We start from the raw sequence: 25,051 nt of genomic DNA on the forward strand, positions 1-25,051 counted from the left end.
CTGTAATCATCCCCTTCTTCTTTTTTTAAAAAAATTTTTTATTAATGTTTATTTATTTTTGAGAGAGACAGAGTGCGAATGTGGGAGGGGCAGAGAGAGAGGGAGATACAGAATTCGAAGCAGGCTCCAGGCTCTGAGCTGTCAGCACAGAGCCTCATGTGGGGCTTGAACTCACAAACTGTGAGATCATGACCTGAGCCGAAGTCAGACACTCAACCGACTGAGCCACCCAGGTGCCCCTCATCCCGTTCTTCTTACCGCCTTTCTTTTCCACCTTTTTCTGCATGGGGATCATTGTATATGCTCACACGGATGTTGACTACAGTACAGTATTAAGAAATTCTTGTCATATACCATATTTAATGTAACTGGCAATAAGGCAGCAGAGGAAAGGTCTATTTCTGCAGGCAGCCTGACCTAGAATGAAGCAAAGCATTCCTAAGCTTACTCTTGTATGGAAAAGCAAAGGACTGTCCATTGGTGCTTTGAAGTGACAAAAATACACTAGTTAGTGTCAGTTGTGGGCACCTCCCACTGTTCTGAAAAATCACTGATTTCTGCCAAACACTGAGGCCTGAGACAGAGAATCTGAGCATGGGAGACAATCATCCACAATCCCACAGCAAAAGAGAGAGAGAGAGAGAGAAGAACCATTGACTCAGTAGTGATCACGGGACATTCGGAGTCATGTACTGCTATTGCAAGACATCACTTCTTTATCAAGTTAAAATGTATTAGAAATGTTTGCTCATCTTGAGGAACACTCGCAGAACAAGTTATTCACAATCCAGGGTTTTACTGTGCTGTTTAGGTTCATCCATGTTGTCACAAATGGTATGATCTTGTTCTTTTTATGATTGCATAATACTTCTCTGTATGTGTGTGTTTTACATTTTAAGAGTTGGTATGATAAACCTATCTTAGGGGGCACCTGGAAGGCACAGTCAGTAGTCAGTATAGCATGCCACTCTTGATCTCCGGGCCTTTGAGTTCAAGCCCCACATTGGGTGTAGAGCCTACTTTAAATAGATAGATAGATAGATAAACAAACCTATTTTAGAAATGTACTAGATAGAATAGGGGCACCTGGGTGGCTCAATCGGTTAAGTGTCTGACTTCGGCTCAGGTCATAGTCTCACAGTTTGTGAGCTCGAGCCCGTGTTGGGCTCTGTGCTGACAGCTCAGAGCCTGGAGCCTGCTTTGGATTCTGTGTCTCCCTCTCTCTCTGCCCCTCCCCTGCTCACACGGTCTCTCTCTCTCTCTCTCAAAAATAAGTAAAACATTAAAAAAAAATAAAAAGACATGTTCTAAATGTTTCAAGAGTACTCCTCCCCCCCACAAGATGTTTTGTAAGTAAAAAACAGACTCCTCAAGTGAGACAACCCACCTGAGTGTGTAAAAGGGCTGGGAGGGATGAGGACGATGGAGTTAGATGACTTGGCATCGGTTTTGTAGAAGTCTCTACCAGTGTGAAAATGAGTAAAGGACACCTCATTTAAAATGAAGTATGGAAAAAATAATAAAATAGAGTTCAGAAGCCATGAAGGGGAAATTTTCATGCAGATGCCACTCTTGCAGCCTGTACAACCAGCAGGAAGAAGGAAGATAAGAATTATCTTGACAAGAGAGGGCATGTTTCACTTACGAGTTTATCTCCTGCTTTTAAGATAAAGGAAGATCCCATGGGGGCGCCTGGGTGGCTCAGTCGGTTAAGCGGCTGACTTCGCTCAGGTCATGATCTCGCAGTCCATGAGTTCGAGCCCCGCGTCCGGCTCTGTGCTGACAGCTCAGAGCCTGGAGTCTGTTTCAGATTCTGTGTCTCCCTCTCTCTGACCCTCCCCCATTCATGCTCTGTCTCTTTCTGCCTCAAAAATAAATAAACGTTAAAAAAAAAAAAAAAGATAAAGGAAGATCCCTCTCTTCCCAGCAACATGCTAACTACTGCTTGTAGCCAGTGAGAAACCACCACAGCTGCAGACTCTTATTCTTCTCCAGTGAACTTTTGTTCAAAACAAATCTCCCAAATTTTCCCAAAGGCCTAATAAAAGCTGACCTTCCCTTTGTTTCTTCATACTTGCCTGTGGTTTGTCATAGTTTGTTTGTCCCAAATTGCAGTCCCTTTGCTATTGCCAAATAAATTCACTTTGCTGATAAAATAACTGGCTGTTTTATTTTTAAGGTTGATACCAGGTAGTCTTTTAGGCCTGCTTCTAGTTCCACCCTAATTTCTCCTAAGGCAGGCTGTATGTAGGCAGGCATAGGGGAATTTAGGAATTTCTGCAGCCTCTAGGAGACCCCGTTGGCCCCAGACTTGGGGGTTAATCTTGTACTGGGGTTTCTCATAGTTGGTGACCATGTGTCCAGAACTCCTGGGACGGGGCCAGATAACAGACTTCGTCTTTATAAGTTCACCCACCTTTGTATCTGGATTTGCAATTCAGAAAATGTGATCCTCTATTATATTTGTCTAGTTGAAGCCCTTTAGAGTCACCCATATCCTGGACAGAGTGCTAGTGAGGTATATGTGACTAGTGTCTGCCACAAAGTGTGGGAGAAACTGATCCTGTATCCTCTGGCTTGCAGCTGTGTGATGTATACGTTACTGGACACATATTTAAGTGCTTTGTTTGAGAAACCTGCAGTGGGTTTAGACATTTTAAAGCATAGATCTGTTGCTAAATCAAGAAATAGGTGTTGGGGTGCCACAGTGTACTTACACAGTATGTACAGCAGGATATTTTAAATATTTGAGGAAATGGGTCATCTGTCTGACATCTTGCCTATAAGTAGAGATAGTAAAGATAGTTGATGATTTGACGTTTCTTTTCTACTGCATTTCTTTGAATGACATCATATCTTTGCAAAGCTGGGTTTTCAACAGCTGTGATAAAAATCTGGAACCACACAAAAATTACTGTGGAACAGGAAACCAGGGTGGCGGTGTCCAATCTGATTTCAAGGATTGAGGAGTTGTATAGTGCCCAACAGGCACACATCCTGGAATGAAATAAAAATGTGACATTTTCTTTTCATTTGTAGCTTTATCTTCAAACAGCGATTAGGTTGTTAAAATATAAATACTTATTAAGTTGTTTGGACCCTACTTTTTTTTTTAATAACTTTTAAATATTTATTTATTTTTAGAGGGAGAGAAGGAGAGACAGAGAATCCCAAGCAGGCTCTGTCAGCTCAGAGCCCGATGTGGGGCTCAAACCCCTAAACCGTGAGATCATGACCTAAGCCGAAATCAAAAGTTGGTTGCTTAGCTGACTGAGCCACCTAGGCGCTCTGGACCTAACTTCTTCTTTTTTTTATTTTTATTATTATTATTTTTTTTAACGTTTATTTATTTCTGAGACACAGAGAGAGACAGAGCATGAACGGGGGAGGGTCAGAGAGAGGGAGACACAGAATCTGAAACAGGCTCCAGGCTCTGAGCTGTCAGCACAGAGCCCGACGCAGGGCTTGAACTCACAGACCACGAGATCATGACCTGAGCCGAAGTTGGCCGCTTAACCGACTGAGCCACCCAGGCGCCCCTCTGGGCCTAACTTCTAAACGAAGGGAACTAACAGGAATTTCTGTTGCCCTAAAGGTGCTTCGAGCCGAGTGTTTGGGAACCTCTAAATGAGACGGTAAGCTCCTTGCCTTCTGCAGCACTGTACTATCTTCACAGACCGACATGAGGCCTGGCACATAGTAGGCCTCGGTGAGTATTGTTTGGGGAATGCATGGAATAGGTGAGAAATGGTGGTGCCGGGAAAGCTCAGCCAGCCAGTGTGCAGTGAGTATGAGTGGGAGCAGGGCAATCAGAGTGCTTCACAGGTCGGGTGTTTCCCACTGGTTGAAACTTGCAGGGCAGAGCTCAGAGAACACATCCAACGCAGTATGGCCAGTCCACAGAAACCTGTCCACCTAACACCCAGCCAGTTCTATTTCCGCTTAGATTATTCCAGAGATGGGCCTCACCTGACTGTAGATGTTCAGGTTTCCTTGGCTTAGTTGCTAACCACTGACTCTAACAAGAATTTTCACACTGATCATCCCAATAGCTATCAAAAGTCCCCAAAACTGCCTGGTTGGACTCAAGTATGTTAATAATTTATCAACTATTTTAGCCCACCTAGAGAACCCTAACCTGCTACCTTCTGGTTATTTGGTGCACTGCACACTTCAGTATTTTTAAGCATTTGTTACAATTAGGATTAAATAAGTATTTGTTTCTTTTCCATTTCTTAAGTAGACTATAAACTCCCTGAAAAAAAGTCCATGTCTACTTTGTTCTATCTCTAAAATCTATCACAGAGAAAGTACCCAAGAAATATTCATGAATGCATGAACTTCCTTTTGCTTGTCTTTAAGTCTTCCTCTTGCACGCACTTCTTCCTCCACCTATCCTCCCCTCTCCCCAGTTTCTCTTTTCCTTCTCCCCAAGCACACCTGGCTGAGTGCTGTGACTGTACCTTGGTCTGAAAATAGTGCATTATTGGTTTATTCATCTCTGCTGCTGTCACTAATGCACCTTGGTTTTTCTGAAACAAGGAATGTAGTTCCCAAGAGGTTAATTCCTCAAGAAGTAACTCAGGGGTGTCTGTCTAGCTCAGTTGGAGGCGCATGTGACTCTTGATCTCGGGGTTGTGTGTTTGACTTGGGTGTGGAGATTACTAAAAAGGAAAAGGAAAGAAAGAAATAGGAAGGAAGGGAGGGAGGAAGGAAGGAAGGAAGGAAGGAGAAAAGAAGTAACTTAGGCTGACCCATCAGGTGCCAATATGCCCCATCAGCCTTTTGAAGAGGGCCTTTCTCAGAGAAATAAAAGTAAAGGACTTTGTTGTACAGTAAAATGCTATCTGTGAAAGGCAACTTTTGGGTTTTATCATTAGCTGTTAATTTTTAGTGTGAATAGAGTGCAGTATTAGCAGGGTGAATGAAATACATAGATAATAGAGGATTTTAGAAACGATGTAGACCCGTGGAGGTCAGGAATCTGACCCAGTGAGGGTACCTCACAAGTTCAAGCTCGGTTCCCTTCAGGCCTGGTCCGGTTCAGTGACCTCCTGTCCAGCCTTCATTCCAGCAGGTGCTAATGGTGTTTTCAGCCTGCTCCTTCCAGTAGTTCTCTGTGAAGGCCTTCCTGTACATGGGGACAAACATTCTTTCTGAGTCACTTCTCCAGATGAAGGTGGGAATCACCACAGGAACATACTGATGTTCGTTTGTAAACCATAAAATGTCTTGCATTTATAAGGCATTATTATTACTACAAAAGAATTCTAGAGGGCGCCTGGCTTGCTCAGTCAGTAGAGCACGCAACTCTTGATCTTGGGGTTGTGAGTCTAAGCCCCACATTGGAGGTAAAGTTTACTTTAAAAAAAAAAGAAAGAATTTCCAGAAAGCTTTAGACAATAAGTCTCTAGATAAACAAAAATTAAGAGAAATTCTGTAAATACCTGGCCAATACTCTTCAAAAGTGTCATAAAAGTCAAAGACTAAGAAACCATCACAGATGAGAGATAAGGAGTCATGACAACTAAGGACAACATGGTATTTTGTATTGGATCCTGGAGCAGATAGAGGGTATTAGTAGAGGAATTGGGGAATTCCAAATAAAGTCTGTACTTCAATGAGTTTAGTTTTGACAAATGTATCATAGTCGTGTAAGATGTTAACAGAGATAAGTGAGTAAAGGGTAAATAGGAACTCTGTACTGTTTTGCAATTTATCTGTACATCTAAAATTAGATCAAAATAACAGTTTTTAAAAAAATGTTCTAGTGTCCAAGTGACCCAGAAAGACGTATGCGTACAAGCCACAAATGATTACCACAGAATATGTTTTATTCTGGTTTGGTGTTTCATTTGGTTACTTTCAGGTGTATTTTTTAAAAATTTTATTTAACTGCAATGTATTATGGTTTCCTTTACATTTTAAGGATACAAATTGTTTTTCATGTAAACTCCTTAATCCCTGTACTCAGGATATAACAGGTAGAACTAGTCACACAGTCAACAAATATTTACTTAGCAACTTCCCTGTGTCAGGTATTGGTAGAAACTAGAAAGATTAAGATAAGACACGCTTAAGGCAATGAGCTAATAGTCCATTTGGGAAGATAAGCTCAGAATCAATAGTTGTGATGAAGAGCAATAAATAATATAGCAGAAGAATGAATAAGTATAGTGAGAACTTATCAGTTACAGTGCTTTTGTTTTCAAGTAATAGAAAACCTGGATTCTATCAACAAAAGCAAAAATCATTAAGTGGGACTCCATCAAACTTAAAAGCTTCTGCAAAGCAATAGAAACAACACAATGAAAAGGCAATCTATAGAATGGGAGAAAATATTTAAAGGCAATCTATAGAATGGAAGAAAATATTTGCAAACCATATATTGGAAAAGTGGTAAATATCTGAAATATATAAAGAACTCAGAACTCATTAACAACAAACAATACAATTTAAAAAAATAGGGGGGAAAGTGGGCAGAGGAACTAAATAGACAGTTTTCCTAAGAAAACATCCAAATGGCCACCAGGTACAGGAAAAGGTGATCAACATCACTAATCATCAGGGAAATGTAAATCAAAGCCACAAGTAGCTATCACCTCACACCTATCATCAGGGAGACAAGAAATAATTGTTGGTGAGGATATGGAGAAAAAGGAGTCACTAATCATTGTTGGTGGGAATGTAAATTAGCATAGCCCCTATAAAAAGTATTATGGAGGTTCCTCAAAAAATTAAAAATAGAACTACCATATGATCCAGCAATTCTACTTTTGGTATATAACCAGAAAATGAAAACAGGATATTGAAGCAATATATATGCACTTCCATGAAGATTGTAGCATTATTCATAATTGCCAAGATGTGGAAACAACCTAAATGTTCATCAGTGGATGAATGGGTAAAGAAGATATGGTATATATGCAGTGAAATATTATTCATCCATGAGAAAGAAGGAAATCCTGCATTGTGACAACATGGTTGGCCCTTGAGGACATTATACTCTGTGAGGTAACTCAGAGAAGACAAATTCTGTACGATATCACTTATACTATGGAATCTAAAAAAATGCTTAACTTGTAGGAACAGTAAAATGGTGGTTACTGTCATCTTGTGGAGCCCTTCCCTGCTTCTGCACCAACCACAGTTGTTGAGTTCAGCCAAGAAAGAATATAGAGAGCCAAACTCTCAAGGGGGAGTTTTTGGCCCCGTATGGTCCTTGTTGGAACTGCCATGGCGGCTGTCTACCCGCCCCCCCCAACACCGCCCCAGAGGTGGGGAGTCAAAACTGCAATGTAAATGTATTATAATGAAGCTATAGGTTACTGTAGGGCAGCCTGTTACAGGGAAGAATGCATGTATATCCTCCAGGGTCTTTCCTGGCTATTTGGAATCTGGTTTCTGCCTTTTTTTTTTTTTTAGTTGGAAAGCATTTGTTCCCTGCTTTTATCTAGCTAATTGCCTACTCTATCAGTTACCAAGGCCTCGAGGGTAGAGAATAGGAGAGATGTTAAAGGGTGTAAACCTGATAAATAAGTCTTAGAGATCTAATGCACAGTATAGTGATTATAGATAACAATATTGTATTATAAACATCAAACTTGCTAAGAGACTAGATCTTAATTATTCCAATCACCATAAAAAAAGAAATGATAATATGTGAGGTGATAGACGTGCTAGCCAACACGGCACTGGCAATCACAATGCAATAATAAATGTATCAAATCAACACATACACCTTCAATTTACACAACGTTGTATGTCAAATATATTTCGATTTTAAAAACCCACATTTTTTAGACAACTGGAAGCCATAAACTGGGTTTTAGATGATACTAAGGAATTCTTGTAATTTTTGTTAGGTGTGATAATGTCAATGTTATGTGTTTTTAAAGGTCCTTACTGTTAGAGATACATACTATTCATAGGTAAAACAATATAATGGTGTAATTTGCTGTTTGTTTCAAATTACTCAAAAGAAGAAAGAAAAGGTGAGAGAAGAATAGATGAAACAAGATTAGCTGTCACCAGCTAGACCCCAAGACCCAACGTTTACTGCCATGAGAAGTAAGGGAGATGATTCATTTTCAGAAATACCAAATAAAAGCTGTGCTGTCTAGTTAACAGTAGGTTTACAACCTATTGGAAATATGTACAAATGCCCCCCCCCCCCCCCATGGAATCCCAAACCCTCGGACACTTGACTTCCTGGGTCTTCTTCCCCTCTCCCTTTTGCAGGCGTATTTTTGCAGGCTTTGCAATGAGCATGCACCAAAAAACAAGGGACTTAAAGTCTGTCATCTCAGGAAATACACATTTGTTCCAATCAGACTACTTTTTGGCCTTACATGGGCAAAGGCAATGTCCAGGTAATGCTGTAACCTCTGTAATACTCAGCCAATGAGGAACCAGGGGAGGGACTTACATGCTAAAAGATAAATTGCTGTAACTGCCCCAGGGGTGACTGTCCATCAGACTCCCACTCCTGCAAGAACGTTGATTAAAGCCTCGCTTCACCATGCTGTGAGTCTCACGACCCTCCTTTGATTGAGTCAGTGGACTTATTTCTTACACTGCTCACCTGCTTGTACTCCCCTACCCTTGTCCCAGTTTTCCTTAAGCTCTTCTTTCCAGATTACCTCCTAACTCAGGCAGGTGGAAAGCGAAACCTCCCCTGGAATGATAGTGACTGCCCTGTCAAGACCTCCAGCCGGCCCAGATCAGTTTGAGTGTAACCCCTGACTCACACTTGTGCAGATGGATAATGGAGTGACCTCCAGGATGACCAACAACTACCTTTACTCCGTTGTAATACTAAAATCTCCAAGGAGGGGCATGAGCCTCATTTATAAAACATACAATGTGTGTATAGGAATGTTTCCTTAAGGTGCATGAACGACCTTATGCCCACCTCTACATATGATGACAAAGCTTCTTTATCTAAATATTCATCCTAACCCATAAAAGGAGCCCATCCACCCTTGCTCAAAGGGGGTCATGGCTTTCTAAATTATTCCCCATGATCTTATTTGCTGCAAATAAACTTTTCTTTGTGTGACAACTCAGCGAGTTTCCAATTCACCAAGGTGGGTACTCACATTGGTTTGGTTACATAGCCAAATGATAATTTTTGAAGGTGCATGATGGTTAAACATGGATTCATTATACTATTCTTCCATTTTGTATAGTTGGGATTTTTCATATTAAAAGTTTAGTTTGTATAGTTTGTCCTCGGGCTTCTAAGAAATAGAGTTAAATGGTTTCCTAGTGATGTAAACAATTCCTTCCTTCCTTTCTTCTTTCCTTTCCTTTTCTTCCTTCCTTCCTTCCTTCCTTCCTTCCTTCCTTCCTTCCTTCCTTCCTTCTTTTGACTATTAGAAATAACATTTGGGTCACATCCTTTTGCAAACACCAATTTTGAATTGGGAGAGTTGATTCCCCGGGATAAATTGCTAGAAGTGGAATTTCTGAGCAAGAGGATGTGCTCATTTTACATGAGGGTCATTGCCAGATTTATCATAGCAGAGGTGGTCTTGGAAGTTCCTGTGTCCCCATCCTCTTGCCAGCACTGAGTATTAGCAAATTAGGATAATTTAAAATGCTTGCAAATAGTGAGGTTATTTCTAAACTTCTAATTCGCTATGGGGCTTATGTGGGATTTAAAATTGATGTCAGGGCACATGGGTGGCTCAGCTATTTGAACCAACTCTTTGTTTCAGCTCAGGTCATGATCTCAGGGTCATGAGATCGAGCCCCACATCGGGCTCCATGCTGAACGTGGAGTCTGCTTAAAATTCTCTCTCTCTCTCTCTCTCTCTCTCTCTCTCTCTCTCTCTCTTTGAAAAAAATAATTAAATTGATGCCTTCATCCTCTTTCTTGTTTGGGAGTCATCAATTCTCAAGGAAAGAGAATGGTGTATTTACATTGAAGACCTTTTGCCAGAGGGAATTCAGTACCAAAAGCCTCTGGCCTCTAGAGAGGAAGCTTCTTGAATTTCTGGGAATAAATGAGCAGAGGAGAGTAAAAGGCTGATGGATAGCACTGACAACATGCAGGTTGCCAGAGAAAGACTTGACTGCACTTATTACTAGCATTGTTCTGGTAAGTAGACATAGATGTGCAAATAAAACAGTTGCTCCTATTTTGACAGCTCTAATTAATTACTGATATCAGTAGATTTATTCTTTTACATTACTGCTTTTGGGGTTATATTTCATGTAAAATAATTACAGATTAGGCAGTTTAATTTTCAAATATAAAGAGACATATGATTTAGTCATTGTTATTTTAGCAGAGCAATGAACCCAGGCATCATTAAAAAGTAATTCTGTAGGAGGGAGAGTAGCCATGCCAAATGCAGAAATTAGAAAGGATTATGGACGGAGCATCAGAACATGACTGAATGAGTTAAAAACTCTGAGGGATAAAGCACCTGTGACAGTTACCAGTTTATTGTCTCCCAGCTCCAAATTAATCCTTCAATATATGTTCTGTGATACTGGACAGATTTCCTTCAAGCATCTCTCGTTTATAGTGAGCACAATGTTAAGCATTTTCAGTAGAGGGCATGGGGTCTGGTAGGGAGTGCTTTTGCTTTTGTAGGAGGAAGGGGCTCTCATACTGTTTCTGGCTGCTGCACGTTGGGTCAATGAGAACACCGGGTGGCTCTCTGCCCAGTCACATGCCCAGTGTGTGCATCTCCTCAGCAACCTTGCAGTCATGGCCTCATCTAGTAATAATCTTGCTTGACGCAGAAACTGCCCAGAAGCCCTCCTGCCTCCACCAATGGCCCAGTTCCTCACCTGCACCACAGGTGGTTCCTGTCTAGCCACCACTCTCTCTGCAGGCCTGCACATGGTCCACCTGCACTTCTGGACACTCCTGCACACTCATATCTCTTGTGGGATTATACCTGTGCCTCACCTGCCCTCTGGAGAGCTGCTTCCAGCTTGCCCACTAACTGTAGACCTTTGACACTGATTGGCCTGGGGGAACTAGCAAACTTCTTTCTCTGTTATCCAGTCTACTGGATATCCCTGATATCTCTGATATTTCTGAATCTCTGGTACCCAGCCTAGGCTGGACTGCATCTTCTCCAATGAGGTATGAACCCTGGATTTGGGGAAGGGGCCCATTCCAAGTTTATCTTCCTTGGGTACTATCTTTCAGCCATAGTTTATGTTTTCCAGTCACATGTCAATCAGAGTTGAATAATATTTTGTATTAAACTTTCTAACCTACGTTGTTATTTCAATCTCCTTATTGGGCCCAGACTAACACAGTGCCTTAGAGACTATGATCAAGGAAGTATAAATACATGAACCATTGTCACTTCTATCTTGTTATTTAAAAATGGCCCGTATTTTGTGGTATAACTAAGAAAAATGCTCTTCATGTGTCCATGGTTTTAAATAGAACCAAAAAACATGAATTGGAAAACACATACACATGGAGACAGTGCTGCATGTGGATAGGGTTGCCAGTATGAACCATTTTGTTGCCCTAGAAAAAAACCTCCTGCCCCAAAATATCCTCTGACAAATCCAAGAGCAGATTCAATTGCCAAGAATAAGACCCAAGGGTGATGACACAAAGGATGTGTAAATTATTTTTTAATTCCTTAATTTTTACCCTTACTAAAGATGGTGGTAAATACAATTAACATAAAGCTGACCATTTTAAACATTTCTAAGTGTACACTTAAATGGCATTAAGAATATTTGCATTGTTGTGCAGCCATCATACCACCCAGGATTTTTTCATCTTCCCAAACTGAAACTCTGTACCCATGAGCCAATAACTCCCCTCACCCAAACCCCTTGACAACCACCATTCTACTTATCTCTATGAGTTCGACTGCTCTATATATCTCATAAGTGGAATCATACAGTAGTTTTCCTTTTGTGACTAGCTTATTTCATTTAGCATATTGTCCTCAAGGTTCATCCATGTTGTAGCATATGACTAAGTTTCCTTCTTCTTTTTTTTTTTTTTTTTTTGTTTATTTTTGAGAGAGAGAGAGAGAGCATGAGCAGGGAGAGGCAGAGCATAAGCAGAGAGAGAGCAGAGAGAGGGAGAGACAGAATCTGAAGCAGGCTCCAGGCTCTGAGTTGTCAGCACAGAGCTCGATGCAGGGCTTGAACTCAATCCGCAAAATCCTGACTGCAGCCGAAGTCGGACACTTAACCGGTTGACTGAGCCACCCAGGAGCCCCTGATTTCCTTCTTTTCTAAGGCTAAATGATATCCCATTATATGTATATATCACATTTTATTCATTCATCTATTGATAAACATTAGGTTGTTTCCACCTTTTGGCTATTGTGAATAATGCTGGTATGAACATGAGTGTACCATTCATTAACTTTTTAAATGTTGTACTGGTATATTACATGTATTAAGAATGAGAGAAACTTATTTTACTAAATCGACACATGATTGTGGGGGCTGGCAAGTATAAAATCTGTAGGACTGGCTGGCAGGCTGCAAATTCATGTAAGAGTTGATGTTGCAGTCTTGAATTTGAATTTTTCAGGACAGGAGGCTGGAAACAGAGTATTTATATTGTGGTATTGAGGAGAAGTGCTTCTTCTTCAAGAAACCTATCTTTGTTCCTGTGTTGTTTCCTTATAATAAACCAGCAATAGTGAGTAACCTGTTTTCTTAAGTTCTGTGAGCTGTTCTAGCAAATTATCAAAACTGAGGAGGGTGTTTTGGGAATCCTTGATTTATATCCAGTTAGTCAAAAGTACAGGTGACAACTTGGGACTTAAAACTGGCATCTGAAGGTGTAGGAGAGGGAGTCTTGTGTGATTGAGCTTTAACCTGTGGGGTCTGCCCTAACTCTGGGTAGTTAGTGTCAGAATTGCTTTGTGTGGAAAATCCACACATTTGGTGTCAGAAGTGTGAGTAAAAAAAATAATAATAATTTTCCTTTCAGATGCCCTAAGAAATCTCTTATATTCCACACACCCTTTTCCTTACTTCCATTGTAGAGTAGCAGCACAATTTCTCCTTGGTAATCACCCCAGCCAGCACAATAACTTCCTTGTTTACCTGTTGATTCAGAGGCATGAGGAGCCCAAAATGGCCAGCTGGCAATCTTAAGTTCTAGTTCAAGGAATTATTGTTGTGTCTCCTGGCAGAAGCATTCTTCCTTTTAGAACTAAGTCCTCTAGCAGAGCAAAGCATAACGTCATGGGGATGGGGTAAAAATTCTGCTGGTGAGGGGTGCCTGGGTTGCTGAGTCAGTTAAGCATCTGACTTCAGCTCAGGTCATGATCTCATGGTTCATGGGTTCAAGCCTTGTGTCGGGCTCTATGCTGACAGCTTGGAGCCTGGAGCCTGGAGCCTGCTTTGGATTCTGTGTCTACCTCTGTCTCTGCCCCTCCCCTCCTCATGCTCTGTCTCTCTCTCTCAAAAATAAATAAACATTAAAAAAAATTTTTTTAATTCTGCTGATGAGTCACTAGGGGTAATACTGAGTAGTACCATTCCCATTTCCACCCCCTGACTCCTGGCTATAGAAGAAACAACACCATATATGGATGCTGATGTAGAACATATGCCTCTTCCTGGAAAACGTTGCCCCAGCCCTGCAAGGTATTGCCATCTAGCTGGCATTGTAATTGAGTTTTCAAAAGGCCATTCCACCAAACATTGAAAACAGCTGCTTTAAGGTTGGGGTGGAACATTACAAGTCCTTGACTTTCAGCCCATTAGCACACTTCATTTGCTGTTAAGTAAGTTCCCTGATCAGAAGCAATACTATGTGAAATACCATGATGGTAGATAACGTGTTCTATAAACACATGGATCATAGTTTCCCAGAAGCATTGAATGCAGGGAAAGCAAATCTATATCCAGAATAGGGGTTTATTCCAGTAAGAACAAAATACTGCTGTTTCCACAATAGAAGTGGTGCAATGCAATCAACCTGCCACTAGAAATGGTGCCATAATGTGGGCTCAGTGTTGGTCTCTGTTGCTGGCAAATTGGGCACTGCAGTGGTGGCTATAACCAGGTCAGCCTTGGTGAATGTAGCCAAGCCCATGCATGACCTTCATCTCTGTCACCATAGCCATTTATTTAATGAGCCCATTGGGCAATAATGAGCAGATGGAGAAGAGGCTGACTGGTTCACAGAAAAGATCACCATATCCACTTGATTGTTAAAATTCTCCTCTGCTGAGGTTACCCTTTGGTCAGCATTCACATGGCAAACACATATCAGTTTTTCACTCATTCAGAGAGGTGAGTCCACTTACTTCTTCCTTAGACCTTCTTTTTTATTGTTCATTTGAGAGAAGAGTGTGAGTGGGGGAGGGGCAGAGAGAGAGACAGAGGATCTGAAGCATCTCTGCACTTACAGCAGAGGGCCTGATGTGGGGCTCAAACTCATGAGCTGTGAGATCATGACCTAAGCCAAAGTTGGACACTTAACCATCTGAGCCACCCAGGTGCCCCTTCCCTCACACCTTCTTGACGCCTACTTTCTAATCATGTTCCCTCCAAATCCCTGACCACCTAGCCAAACCATTGGCCACAGTTCATGAACTGGTATATAATTGCACATCTGGTCATTTCTCTTTCTAAGCAAATGAACAACCAGATGCACTGCTTGAAGTTCTGCCCTCTGGAGGATTTCCCTTCAGCATTGTCCTTCAAGGATATCCCAGAAAGGGGCTATAGTGCTGCAGCTGTCCACTTTTGGGGTGGTACCAACACATTGTGCAAAACCATCTACAAACCAGGCCTGAGTTTTCTCTTCCTCAGTCAACTGATTGTAGGGAACTCCCCATGAGTTCATGGGTGCAGGTTGGGAAATAGAAGGTAATGTAGCAGGAATGGGGACCGTGGGCATTTGGGTTACTTCCTTTTGTAACTTTATAGTGCCTTCAGAGCTGTGCAAGCCCAATCTCATATATGCTGCTTCCATTTGCTGATGGAGTGTATAACTTTATGGCTTGGGGTCAGATAATATCCAGTTCATGATGGGCAGTTCAGGTGCATGGTAACTCGGTGGCCTATGATTAAGTGTTCAGTCTCTACTAAGGCCTAGTAGCAGGCCAAAAGCTGTTTCTCAAAATGAGAAGTTATCCACAGTGGAAGGTATGGCTTTGCTCCAAAATCCTAAGGTTCTGTGCTGCAATTCACCTATAATGGCCTTCCAAAGGCTCCCAACAGCATCTCTATCAGCCACTGACACTTTTTTTTTTTTTTTTTTTTTTTTTGGGGGGGACAGAGAGAGACAGAGCATGAACGGGGGAGGGGCAGAGAGAGAGGGAGACACAGAATCGGAAACAGGCTCCAGGCTCCGAGCCGTCAGCCCAGAGCCGTCAGCCCAGAGCCTGACGCGGGGCTCGAACTCACGGACCGCGAGATCGTGACCTGGCTGAAGTCGGACGCTTAACCGACTGCGCCACCCAGGCGCCCCAGCCACTGACACTTTAACACCACTGGGTCTCCAAGATCATCTGACCTAAGTGGCAGAGCAGCTTTCACAGCAGCCTGGATCTATTGCAAAGCCTCCTCTTGTCCAGGCCCCACTCAAGAACAGTAGCTTTTAGGTTACTTGGTAAATGGGTCCAAAGTAGCACACCCAAATGAGGAACACATGTCTGAAATCCAAAGAGTCCTGCAGGTGTTGTGCCTCTTTTTAAGATGTAAGAGGGGCAAGATGCAACAACTTATTCTCCACTTTGGAAGAGATATCATGACATGCCCCACATCACTGAATGCCTAGAAATTTAACTGAGGTAGAAAGCCCCTGAATTTTTGCTGGATTTTTTCCTACACTCTGACATGCAAATGTTTTACAAATGAGTCTAGAGTAGTTGCTACTTCTCGATCCCTAGTTCCAATCAGCCTAATGTCAGTGTTTTGGAACACCATGATGTCTTGTGGAAGGGAAAGGCAATCATGGTCCATTTGGACTATTATGACATAGGCGGGAGAGTTATCATGCCCCTGAGATAAGACAGTCAAGTTATATTGTTGGCTTTGCCAGATGAAAGCAAACTGCTTCTAAGAGTCTTTTCTAATAGATATTGAGGGAGAAAAAAAAAAAAACATTTACCAGATCAATAGCTGCATACCAGGTAACAAGGATGTATTTATTAATTTGTTGAAGCAATGAAATCATATCTGGTGTAGCAGTTGCAACTTGAGTCAACTCTTAATTAAGTTTGTGATAATCCATTATCATTATTCAAGATCCATATATTTTCTGCATAGGCCAAATAGGTGAGTTGAATGGGGATATGGTGAGAATCATCATCCTTGCATGCTCCAGGTCCTTGATGGTGGAATTAATCTCTGCAATACCTTCAGGAATGCAGCATTGCTTTTGGTTTTCATTTGCTAGGTAGAGACAGTTCTTGAGGCTTCCACTTGCCTTTCCTACCATAATGGCCCTCACTCCATAGGTCTGGGAACTAATGTAGGAATTCTGCCAGTTGCTGAGTATGTCTGTTCCAATTAGGAATTCTAGAAATGGGAAAATAACCACAACATGGGTTTGGTGACCCACAGTGTTAGATGAACCTGAGCTAAAACCCCATTAATTGTCTGACCGCCCACAAGAAACAACAGGTGTTGACAAGGATGTGGAGAAAAAAGACTCCTCTTGCAACTGTTGCTGGGAATACAAACTGGGGCAGCCACTGTGGAAAACAGTATGGAGTTTCCTCAAAAAGTTAAAATTAGAACTACCCTAAGATCCAGTAATTGCACTATTGTGTATTTACCTGAAGAATACAAAGCACTAATTCAAAGGGATATTTGCACAGTTATGTTTATAGCAGCATTATTTACAATAGCCAAGATATGGAAGAAGCCAAAGTGCCCACTGACTGATGAATGGATAAATAAAATGTGGTATATATATACAATGGAATATTATTCAGCCATAAAAAGAATGAAATCTTGCCATTTTCATGGAGCTAGAGAGAATGGAGCTAGAGAGAATAATGCTAAGCAAAATAAGCCCATCAAAGAAAGACAAATACTATATGATTTCACTCATATGTGTAATTTGAGAAACAAAAAAAAAAGGGAAGAAAAGAGAGAGAGACAAACCAAGAAATAGACTCTTAATTCTAGAAAACAAACTGAAAACAAACTGATGATTACCAGAGGGGAGGTGGGTGGGAGGATGGGTTAAAGATGTGATGGGGATTATGGAGTGCATTTGTCATGATGAGCACCAGGTGATGTATGGAAGTGTTGAATCATTATATCATACACCTGAAACTAATATAATGCTGTATGTTAACTAACCAGAATTAAAATAAAAACTTTAAAAAAAAAGTCACCTGCACTTGTTGGAATGAGCACTGGATGTTGTATGTAAGTGATGAAATCATGGGAATCTACTCCCAAAGCCAAGAGCACACTGTATACTCTCTGTTAGCTAACTTGACAATAAATTATTTAAAAATAAACAAATAATCCCCCCCAAATCACCTGACCTCCATTAGCCCCTTCTGTGGCTAGTAGACCACAGTGACATTTGGGGTCCCTTGAAATCATTTTAAGTGTAGAGCCAGTGTCCAGCAATCCAAATAGTCTGATTAGTTCCTTTTCCCCAGTGCAGAGTCACCCTAGTGATAGGCCATTGGTCTCTCTGGGAAAGACTGGCAGAAAGCTTAACAGTATAAAGTTTGAACAGCATCCTGAGTTTGACTAGGGTCTTTCCTCAAGGGGACCTGGCTTTTCCTTCATTCAGCAGGTTCTGAGTCTGTAAACTGTCTCAAGTCTAGAGAATTGGTTGAGGGAACTTGACTCTATTATTTTTTTAATTTTTTATTATTATTTTTCTTTATTTTTGAGAGGCAGAGAGAGACAGAGTGCAAGTGGGGGAGAGGCAGAGAGAGAGAGAGACACAGAATCCGAAGCAGGCTCCAGGCTTTAAGATGTCAGCACAGAGCCTGATGTGGGGCCTGAACTCACGAACCCGTGAGATCATGACCTGAGCTGAAGTCAGATGCTCAACCAACTGAGCCACCCAGGCACCCCTTGACTCTATTTTTTAAAAATTCAAGTTAGGCTTTTGTTCATTTAATCTAGAACCCTTCCACTTATACAGATCAAGTAAGAGTTTAATACATTGCCCATCTATTTCATGTGTAATGACACCATGATCAACTAGTTAATGCCATACGTTTCTGCAAATCAGACTATTTTATTTACTGCTTTGACTCTGCTGTCCATTACAGCAACCATGCGTACCTTGCCTTAGGTGATTAAGTGCCACCACTTGACCCTTGGCCCCTTGGGGATCTAATACTCATTGTTTTTAGGTTTCCCAACTTACTGGCAGCAGTTCCCATTGTAATTTCTAACCTACAGAGAAGAGTGAGCACAGAGATCTTCAAGGATGCTGTAGTTCCCTTGCACGAATTTATTTCCCCGTAGTGAAAGGTGTATTGTCTGTATGTTCCTCTGGTGGGTGAGCAGGACTTAAATAATAAATGTTCTCTAAAACCCCAATCTCCCTAGGCCTTTGGATACCTTTCTCTAAGAATACCAAGGAAGTTCTGGCATTTCAATCTCATTTAATATAGGCTACATTTTTGGTCTAAACAACCAAACATACTATTAGAGATAGTTTTAACCCCTTGAGCTGCAACATTAACTTTGGAATCTTTGCTTTGTGGGCCCCTATCAATAAATTTAGCTGATCTAAACTTCCACCATTATCCCACACTCTTAATATCTCTTAATATACTCTTAAGATACTCTGGATTTCTGCCTGTATACATTGGAAAAATAATGTAATTCTTTTGGAGTGTGTTACACTCCATGAGTCACACTTCATAGGTCACCTTTAGGGGCTTGATGGAACTTGAATCCAGTTATAGGTCTAGAAGCAAAGACAGGTGGTAAGTAAGGGTTGGTCTTGAGGAGAATCAGCATTGTCTTGCAAGGCTACTACAATACCTCAAAGGAAGCCATTACGAGTTCTTCAGGCAAAGTAGGATTAATGTCAGGTGTCAGTGGAGTGGCTGCTTTTGACAAAGAAGACTCATCAAAATTTAGGGGCTGTGTTCCATTTTATCAGGATCTTCCTGATTCCAGTTTTCAGGATCCCATTCCTTTCCAATCAATGTTTTATTTTAACAGGAGACACCTGTGAGACTGGGCATTCCATTTATAAGTCAGCCATTTCAGGATGAAACTCTAGGTTTGTTTTTCAGCAATCTCAGCTCTGCAGCTACAGGACAAGGTTTTTTCAGGACATAGAAAGCTTCAAGTAATTTATTCAGCACTCAAGCTAGGATTTCAAATCCCTGGGCTCCTCCTTTTCTTTCCTCACTCTGTCCAGTACAATTAGGAGTAACCAGCCAATCTCATCATACTTGTTAGTTTGACAAAATGTTTTTTTAATGTTTATTTATTTATTATTGAGAGAGAGAGAGAAAGGCAGAGAGGGTGGGAGACAGAGAATCCCAGGCAGGCTCTATACTGTCAGCACAGGGCCTGATTTGGGGCTCAAACTCACAAACTGTGAGATCCTGACCTGAGCCAAAATCAATAGTTGGATGCTCAACCGACTGAGCCACCCAGGCACCCAGACAAATTGTTCTGAAGGTATCAAATACATGGTCACCCAGGACCTTGCTTCATATTAATAGTGATTAGGAATATTCAGAGGTAATGTTTATCTCTATTGCCACATCGTGCTATGGATTATAAATGTTCTCTTTGCTACTGAAAATAGAGTTATTAGTGCCTTTAATGCTACCAAATTAAAGAACCAATTCCAGAAACCCCAGAACCAATTCAAGAAATTCAACTTTAAGATTGTGTTCCTGGGGCACCTGGGTGGCTCAGTCAGTTAAGCGGCTCAGGTCATGATCTCACAGCTCAGTGAGTGCGAGCCCTGAGTCGGTCTCTGTGCTGACAGCTCAGAGCCTGGAGCCTGGTTCGAATTACCCCTCCTCCGCTCATGCTCTGTCTCTCTGTCTCAAAAATAAATAAACATTAAAAAAAAAAAAAAAAGATTGTATTCCTGTAGGGGCACCTGGGTGTCTCAGTCAGTTAAGTGCCTGACTTTGACTCAGGTCATGATGTCACGTTTTATGAGTTTAAGCCCCACATCAGGCTCTTTCCTGACAGCTCAGATTCTGGAGCCTGCTTTGGATTCTGTGTCTCCCTCTCTCTGTCCTTCTCCAGCTTGCACTCTTTCTGTCTTTCTCAAAAATGAATAAAAACATTAAATAATTTTATATATAAAAAAAGATTGTATTCCTCTAGAACCACACTCAGCACCAAAATTTGTATTAGTCAGGGTTCTCTAGAGAAATAAAACCAATAGGATATGGTGGTTGGCAAGTTTGAAATTTATAGAGCATGCCAGCAGGCTAGAAATTCAGGGATGAGTTGGTATTATAGTCTTGAGTCTCAGATATGCAGGCTAGAAACTCAGGCAGGGTTTCTATGTTGCAATTTTTTTTTTTTTTTTTTTTTTTTTTTAGAGACAGAGGGCACAACTGAGTGAGGGTCAGAGAGAGAGAGAGGGAGAGAGAGACCCCCAAGGTCATCCTATGTGGGACTCGAGCCCATGAACTGTGAGACCATGACCTGAGTTGAAGTCAGATGCTTAACCAACTGAGCCACCCAGGCACCCCTATGTTGCAATCTTAAGGCAGAACTGCTTCCTTCTCAAGAAACCTGGCATTGTTCTTAAGACCCTCAACTAATTTGATGAGGCATTTCACATTATGGAGGGTAATCTGCTTTATTCAAAGTGTACTGAGATGGATAGGTAGATAGATGATAGATATAGATGCAGATATGGGTGCAAAGAAAGTAGTAAACTGGAAGTATATATAACTATTAATGGTGATTATCCTTGATGCAGAGAGGAGAATTGGAGTTAGGAGATTTTAGTGTTTTCCTATGTATGATTATGAATGATCACAAAGGTATGTCCATGTAATACTTTTAAACTGAGAGAGAGAGAGAGAGGCTACTAGATTACATGTTCTCTAAAATCCCAATTGTAGGAAACCTGAACTATTGGGCTGGTCCCCCAGTCTTCCCACTCCCTCTTTCCAATCTCAGTCTGGCCAGTCTCCTAAAGCAGGGCAGATGTGAAAGTGTGATCTCTGAGAAGACACATTCTGCTCTGTTGCCTGGGTTGTATAGAAGCCCAGCCCCCCTGAGAAAGAGGGCAAAGCACACGTGCAGACAGAGTCCATGAAGGATAAAGATTTCTTAGCACAGGGGCACCTGGGTGGCTCATTCCATTAAGTGTCTGACTTCAGCTTAGGTCATGATCTCACGGCTCGTGAGTCATGAGCCCTGCATTGGGCTCTGTGCTCAGAGCCTGGAGCCTGCCTCAGATTCTGTGTCCCTCTCTTGCTCTGCCCCTCCCCTGCTCATGCTCTGTCTCTCTCTCTCCCTCAAAAATAAATAAATGTTAAAAAAAATTTTTAATAAAAATAAATAAAAAGATTTCCTAGCACAGCTGAATCTTTGGTTTCAGTTCATTACTGAACTTGGGCTGCATCTCAGCCCCTAGGTTCTGTGAGTCCTTTGAATCCTGATAATAAATATCTCTGTGACTTAAGCTGATTCTCTGCTGTTTTCCTACTTGTAACCGAAACTGTTGTAACGAACTGTAGAAATTATACTGAATCTATGGATGATGGTGATTTTGGTTGCCAAGAACTAGTTCTCAAGAAGATTTAATTCATATATGTTGTTCTCTGTAACCCCAGCACCTAGAACTGAATTTTTCTTTTGGCAGATACCTGACATATGTTAGGACAAAATGAAGTTACAACTCACCATCTCTTTTGCTTATTGTTGAAAACATAGAATGGAAATAGCTCAAAAGTAAAATCAAACCTAAGTTTTGATGAATTTATCTGAAACTGAATTTATTTGAATTATTCTGTCAGGTTAGAAAAAATGAATTAAAATTCTTATGTTTCACATATCAGATTTATTCATTAAACAGGAAGATAAAAAGCAAATGTGGTAAAGGGGCACCTGAGTGGCTCAATCAGTTAAGTGCCCGACTCTTGATTTTGGCTCAGGTCATGATCTCACAGTTGTCAGATCGATACCTGTGTGGGGCTTCGGGCTGAGCCTTAAGCTTGCTTGGAATTCTCTCTCTCCCTCTGGACTTCTCCCCTACTCATGCCATCTCCCTCACTCATGTGTGCTCTCTCTCTCTTAAAATAAATAAACATTTTTTTTTTAAAAGCAAATGTAGCAAAGAACCAACTTTAATCTACCAGAACGGGGAAATAAATACTTTGCAGAGTTTTGTTGAAAGAAGTCACAAGAGGAGTATGCCTAGGTGGCGCTGTTTGCTTTTATACATTATAAACAGAATTCAGAATTCATTTAAAAATTTTTTTTAATGTTTACTTATTTTTGAGAGAGAAAGAGAGAGTGCAAGCAGGGGAGGGGCAGACACACACACACACACACACACACACACACACACACACAGAATCTGAAGCAGGCTCCAGGCCCTGAGCTGTCAGCACAGAGCCCTATGCAGGGCTCAAACTCACGAGCTGCGAGATCATGACCTGAGCCTAACTGAGGCACTTAACTATCTGAGCCACCCAGGCGTCCCTACATTTTGTTTTTTCTAGAAGGAAACTGAAAAGTGGACTCTTGTGGAGATCTACTTCCTTAGTTCTGTTAATTATTCCCATCTTGGAAAACAGAATAGTATCTAAATCTTCACTAGAGCTGATAGCAAAACCATTTGTTACTTGATTTTTTTTTTTTAAGTAATCTCTACACCCAACGTGGGGCTCAAACTCAAATCAAGAGTTGCATGCTCTCCTGACTGAGCCAGCCAATCTGTCACGTTTTCCCCCCATATTTGATAGTGCCTAACACTCTGTTATCATTCCTAGACATCATGATTCTGACACTATCATGTGTGCCTCAGTCACTGCAGGCCAGAGTCTAGTTATAAGCCTTACTGATATACTTACATACCTCTCGGAAACCATATTTACTCAGAACAGTGTGGCTCACCATGTTGAACTGCCAATGGTCCTTCTCATACACTATAGGAGAAGCTGCCAGAGGCATGCTCAGGGCTGACCCTCCAGGAAGGGTATGATCCTGACTGGAAACCTTCCTAGCAGGGGAAGGTATGAAGATAGAAATAGGAAGTGCTGGGCCCCACGGACAGTATATGAGAGTTGGCTTCTGTCTACTTATTACGCTGTGACTGGGGAGGTGCTTCCTGGAATATTCTGGGACTTTGGAGACCACACTCAGAAGAGCAAAGTCTTGCCAGGGATGGCAAGAGCCTTCAGGAAGAGTGTCTGCTGGTATTAATTGTTCCCGAGAGTGAATCAGGGCCTTAGAGTATTGGAAAGACCTTCTTCCTAGCAGTAGGTCAGAGAAGGGACACCATCAACCTCTCTCTGCCCCTTTTTTGGGGGCTGGACATTAGGGGTAAAGGTGTCCAGCAAGAAGTTTCTAGTTATGGGGGCTAAATATGATCCCTTTTGTGAGGACAGCCCCAGAATTAGGACCAGAGGTCTCCCTCTTGTAAAGTGTGAGCTGAAGATGAGAAAATTAACATATAAATCATATTAACTGGTTGCAACACTTCAGACATTTATTTTTCTTTCTTTTTCCCAAAGATTTTAGTACATCCCAGTTTGAAGGTCTCAGGTCACTTTCAACTGTCCCTGGGTTTGATAGGAAACCAGAAACCTTTTTAGTAGACTGCTTTATTCAAAGTGCACTGAGTGTGCATGAGTTGGGGAACAGCGCCTTCTTGTGGTCAGCACAAAAGTAACAGCATTAACATTTTTATTATTATTATTTTAATTAAAGAAGGTGTCATTGCCCTGTTGAGCTGTGCAGGAGCAGAAGTTTGTACAAAGGGCTGAGGAATCCATCCTGGTGTGCTAGAATATCAGTGGAGGTGTTGGGGCCCATCAGGGAATCCACTTGAATTCTAGTCACCCTCAGTGTCAGGGCCCACTTCTGTACATGTGGGTGAGAAAAATTAGATGTGCTCCAATTTGAACTCTGGCTCCCCAGGGCCAGGGCAGCTAAAAGACTGAGGCTAGTCATCCCACTCAGCAAACCTGGATAGCTACATGGATTCCCTACAGGAGTCAAAACTCCCTGTCACATGGGAAACTAAAGGTGAAAGGGTTCCCTGTGGCCTCTGACAAGGAATGGAGAGAATTTGGGGGCCAAGTGAGAAGATTTTGGGACTCAGGCCAGTGTAAAATCAGGACCAATTTAAGGGGTGCTGTAGTACAATAGTCATGGCTAATATTACTTTATTTGTTGCTGTGATAGAATTTAAGGAAGAAGAAAAAAAATCAGGTAAACAACGGACAAGTGAGGACCTTTGAGAGGGAACAGAGGGCAGGAGTTTCACTTGTAGAAAGTGTTCTGAAATGAGGCAAAAGAGCCCTGGGACTGGATATCACCCTACCAAATATTGCAACCTCCTTAGGTGTCTTCTAAGCACACATCAACATAAAACATATATATATATATATATATATATATATATATATATATATATATATGTATTTTTTTAATTTTTTAATGTTTATTTATTTTTGAGAGACAGAGACAGAGAATGAGCAGCACGGAAGGGGCAGAGAGGAGACACAGAATCCAAAGCAGACTCCAGGCTCTGAGCTGTCAGCATAGAGCCCAATGCAGGGCTCAAACCCACAGACTGTGAGATTATGACCTAAGCCAAAGTTGGATGCTTAACTGACTGGGCCACCCAGGCACCTCATATGTTTTTTTTTTTTTTTAATACATTAATTTTTAAGTAATCTCTACATCCAACCTAGGGCTCGAATTCATAACTCCAAGATTAAGAGTCACATGCTCTATTGACTAAGCCAGGTCATTTTCATGTTTAAATAAATATATATGTATATATTTTAACTAATTTGTTTTCCATCTTCTTCTCTAAAAAATGATACCTTTTGGATCTGTTTCACTCACTGCTCTACTCCCAAATACCCCTAAAATATAATCTGGCACATAATGGGCAATTTATCAATTTGTGCTGAATAAA

General features: G+C 41.3%; 1 protein-coding gene and 2 pseudogenes across 1 annotated transcript; all 3 read right to left on the minus strand.

Annotated features, from left to right (window-relative positions):
- Positions 1-5,043: 5,043 nt before the first annotated feature.
- LOC144614022 (uncharacterized) lies at positions 5,044-14,372 on the minus strand. The gene is given in 6 exon segments (XM_081790867.1): positions 5,044-5,231; positions 13,473-13,553; positions 13,556-13,831; positions 13,834-13,947; positions 13,950-14,116; positions 14,118-14,372. Coding segments are annotated over 6 exon segments (957 nt in total). The 5' UTR covers positions 14,249-14,372.
- A 69-nt stretch (positions 14,373-14,441) lies between these two features.
- On the minus strand, positions 14,442-15,262 carry LOC144614021 (uncharacterized; annotated as a pseudogene).
- A 149-nt stretch (positions 15,263-15,411) lies between these two features.
- LOC144614020 (uncharacterized) lies at positions 15,412-23,073 on the minus strand (annotated as a pseudogene).
- Between the last annotated feature and the right edge of the window lie 1,978 nt (positions 23,074-25,051).

This window comes from Panthera onca, chromosome D4 (assembly GCF_046562875.1).
Source record: "Panthera onca isolate mPanOnc1 chromosome D4, mPanOnc1 haplotype 2, whole genome shotgun sequence".
Taxonomy (NCBI): Eukaryota; Metazoa; Chordata; class Mammalia; order Carnivora; family Felidae; genus Panthera; species Panthera onca.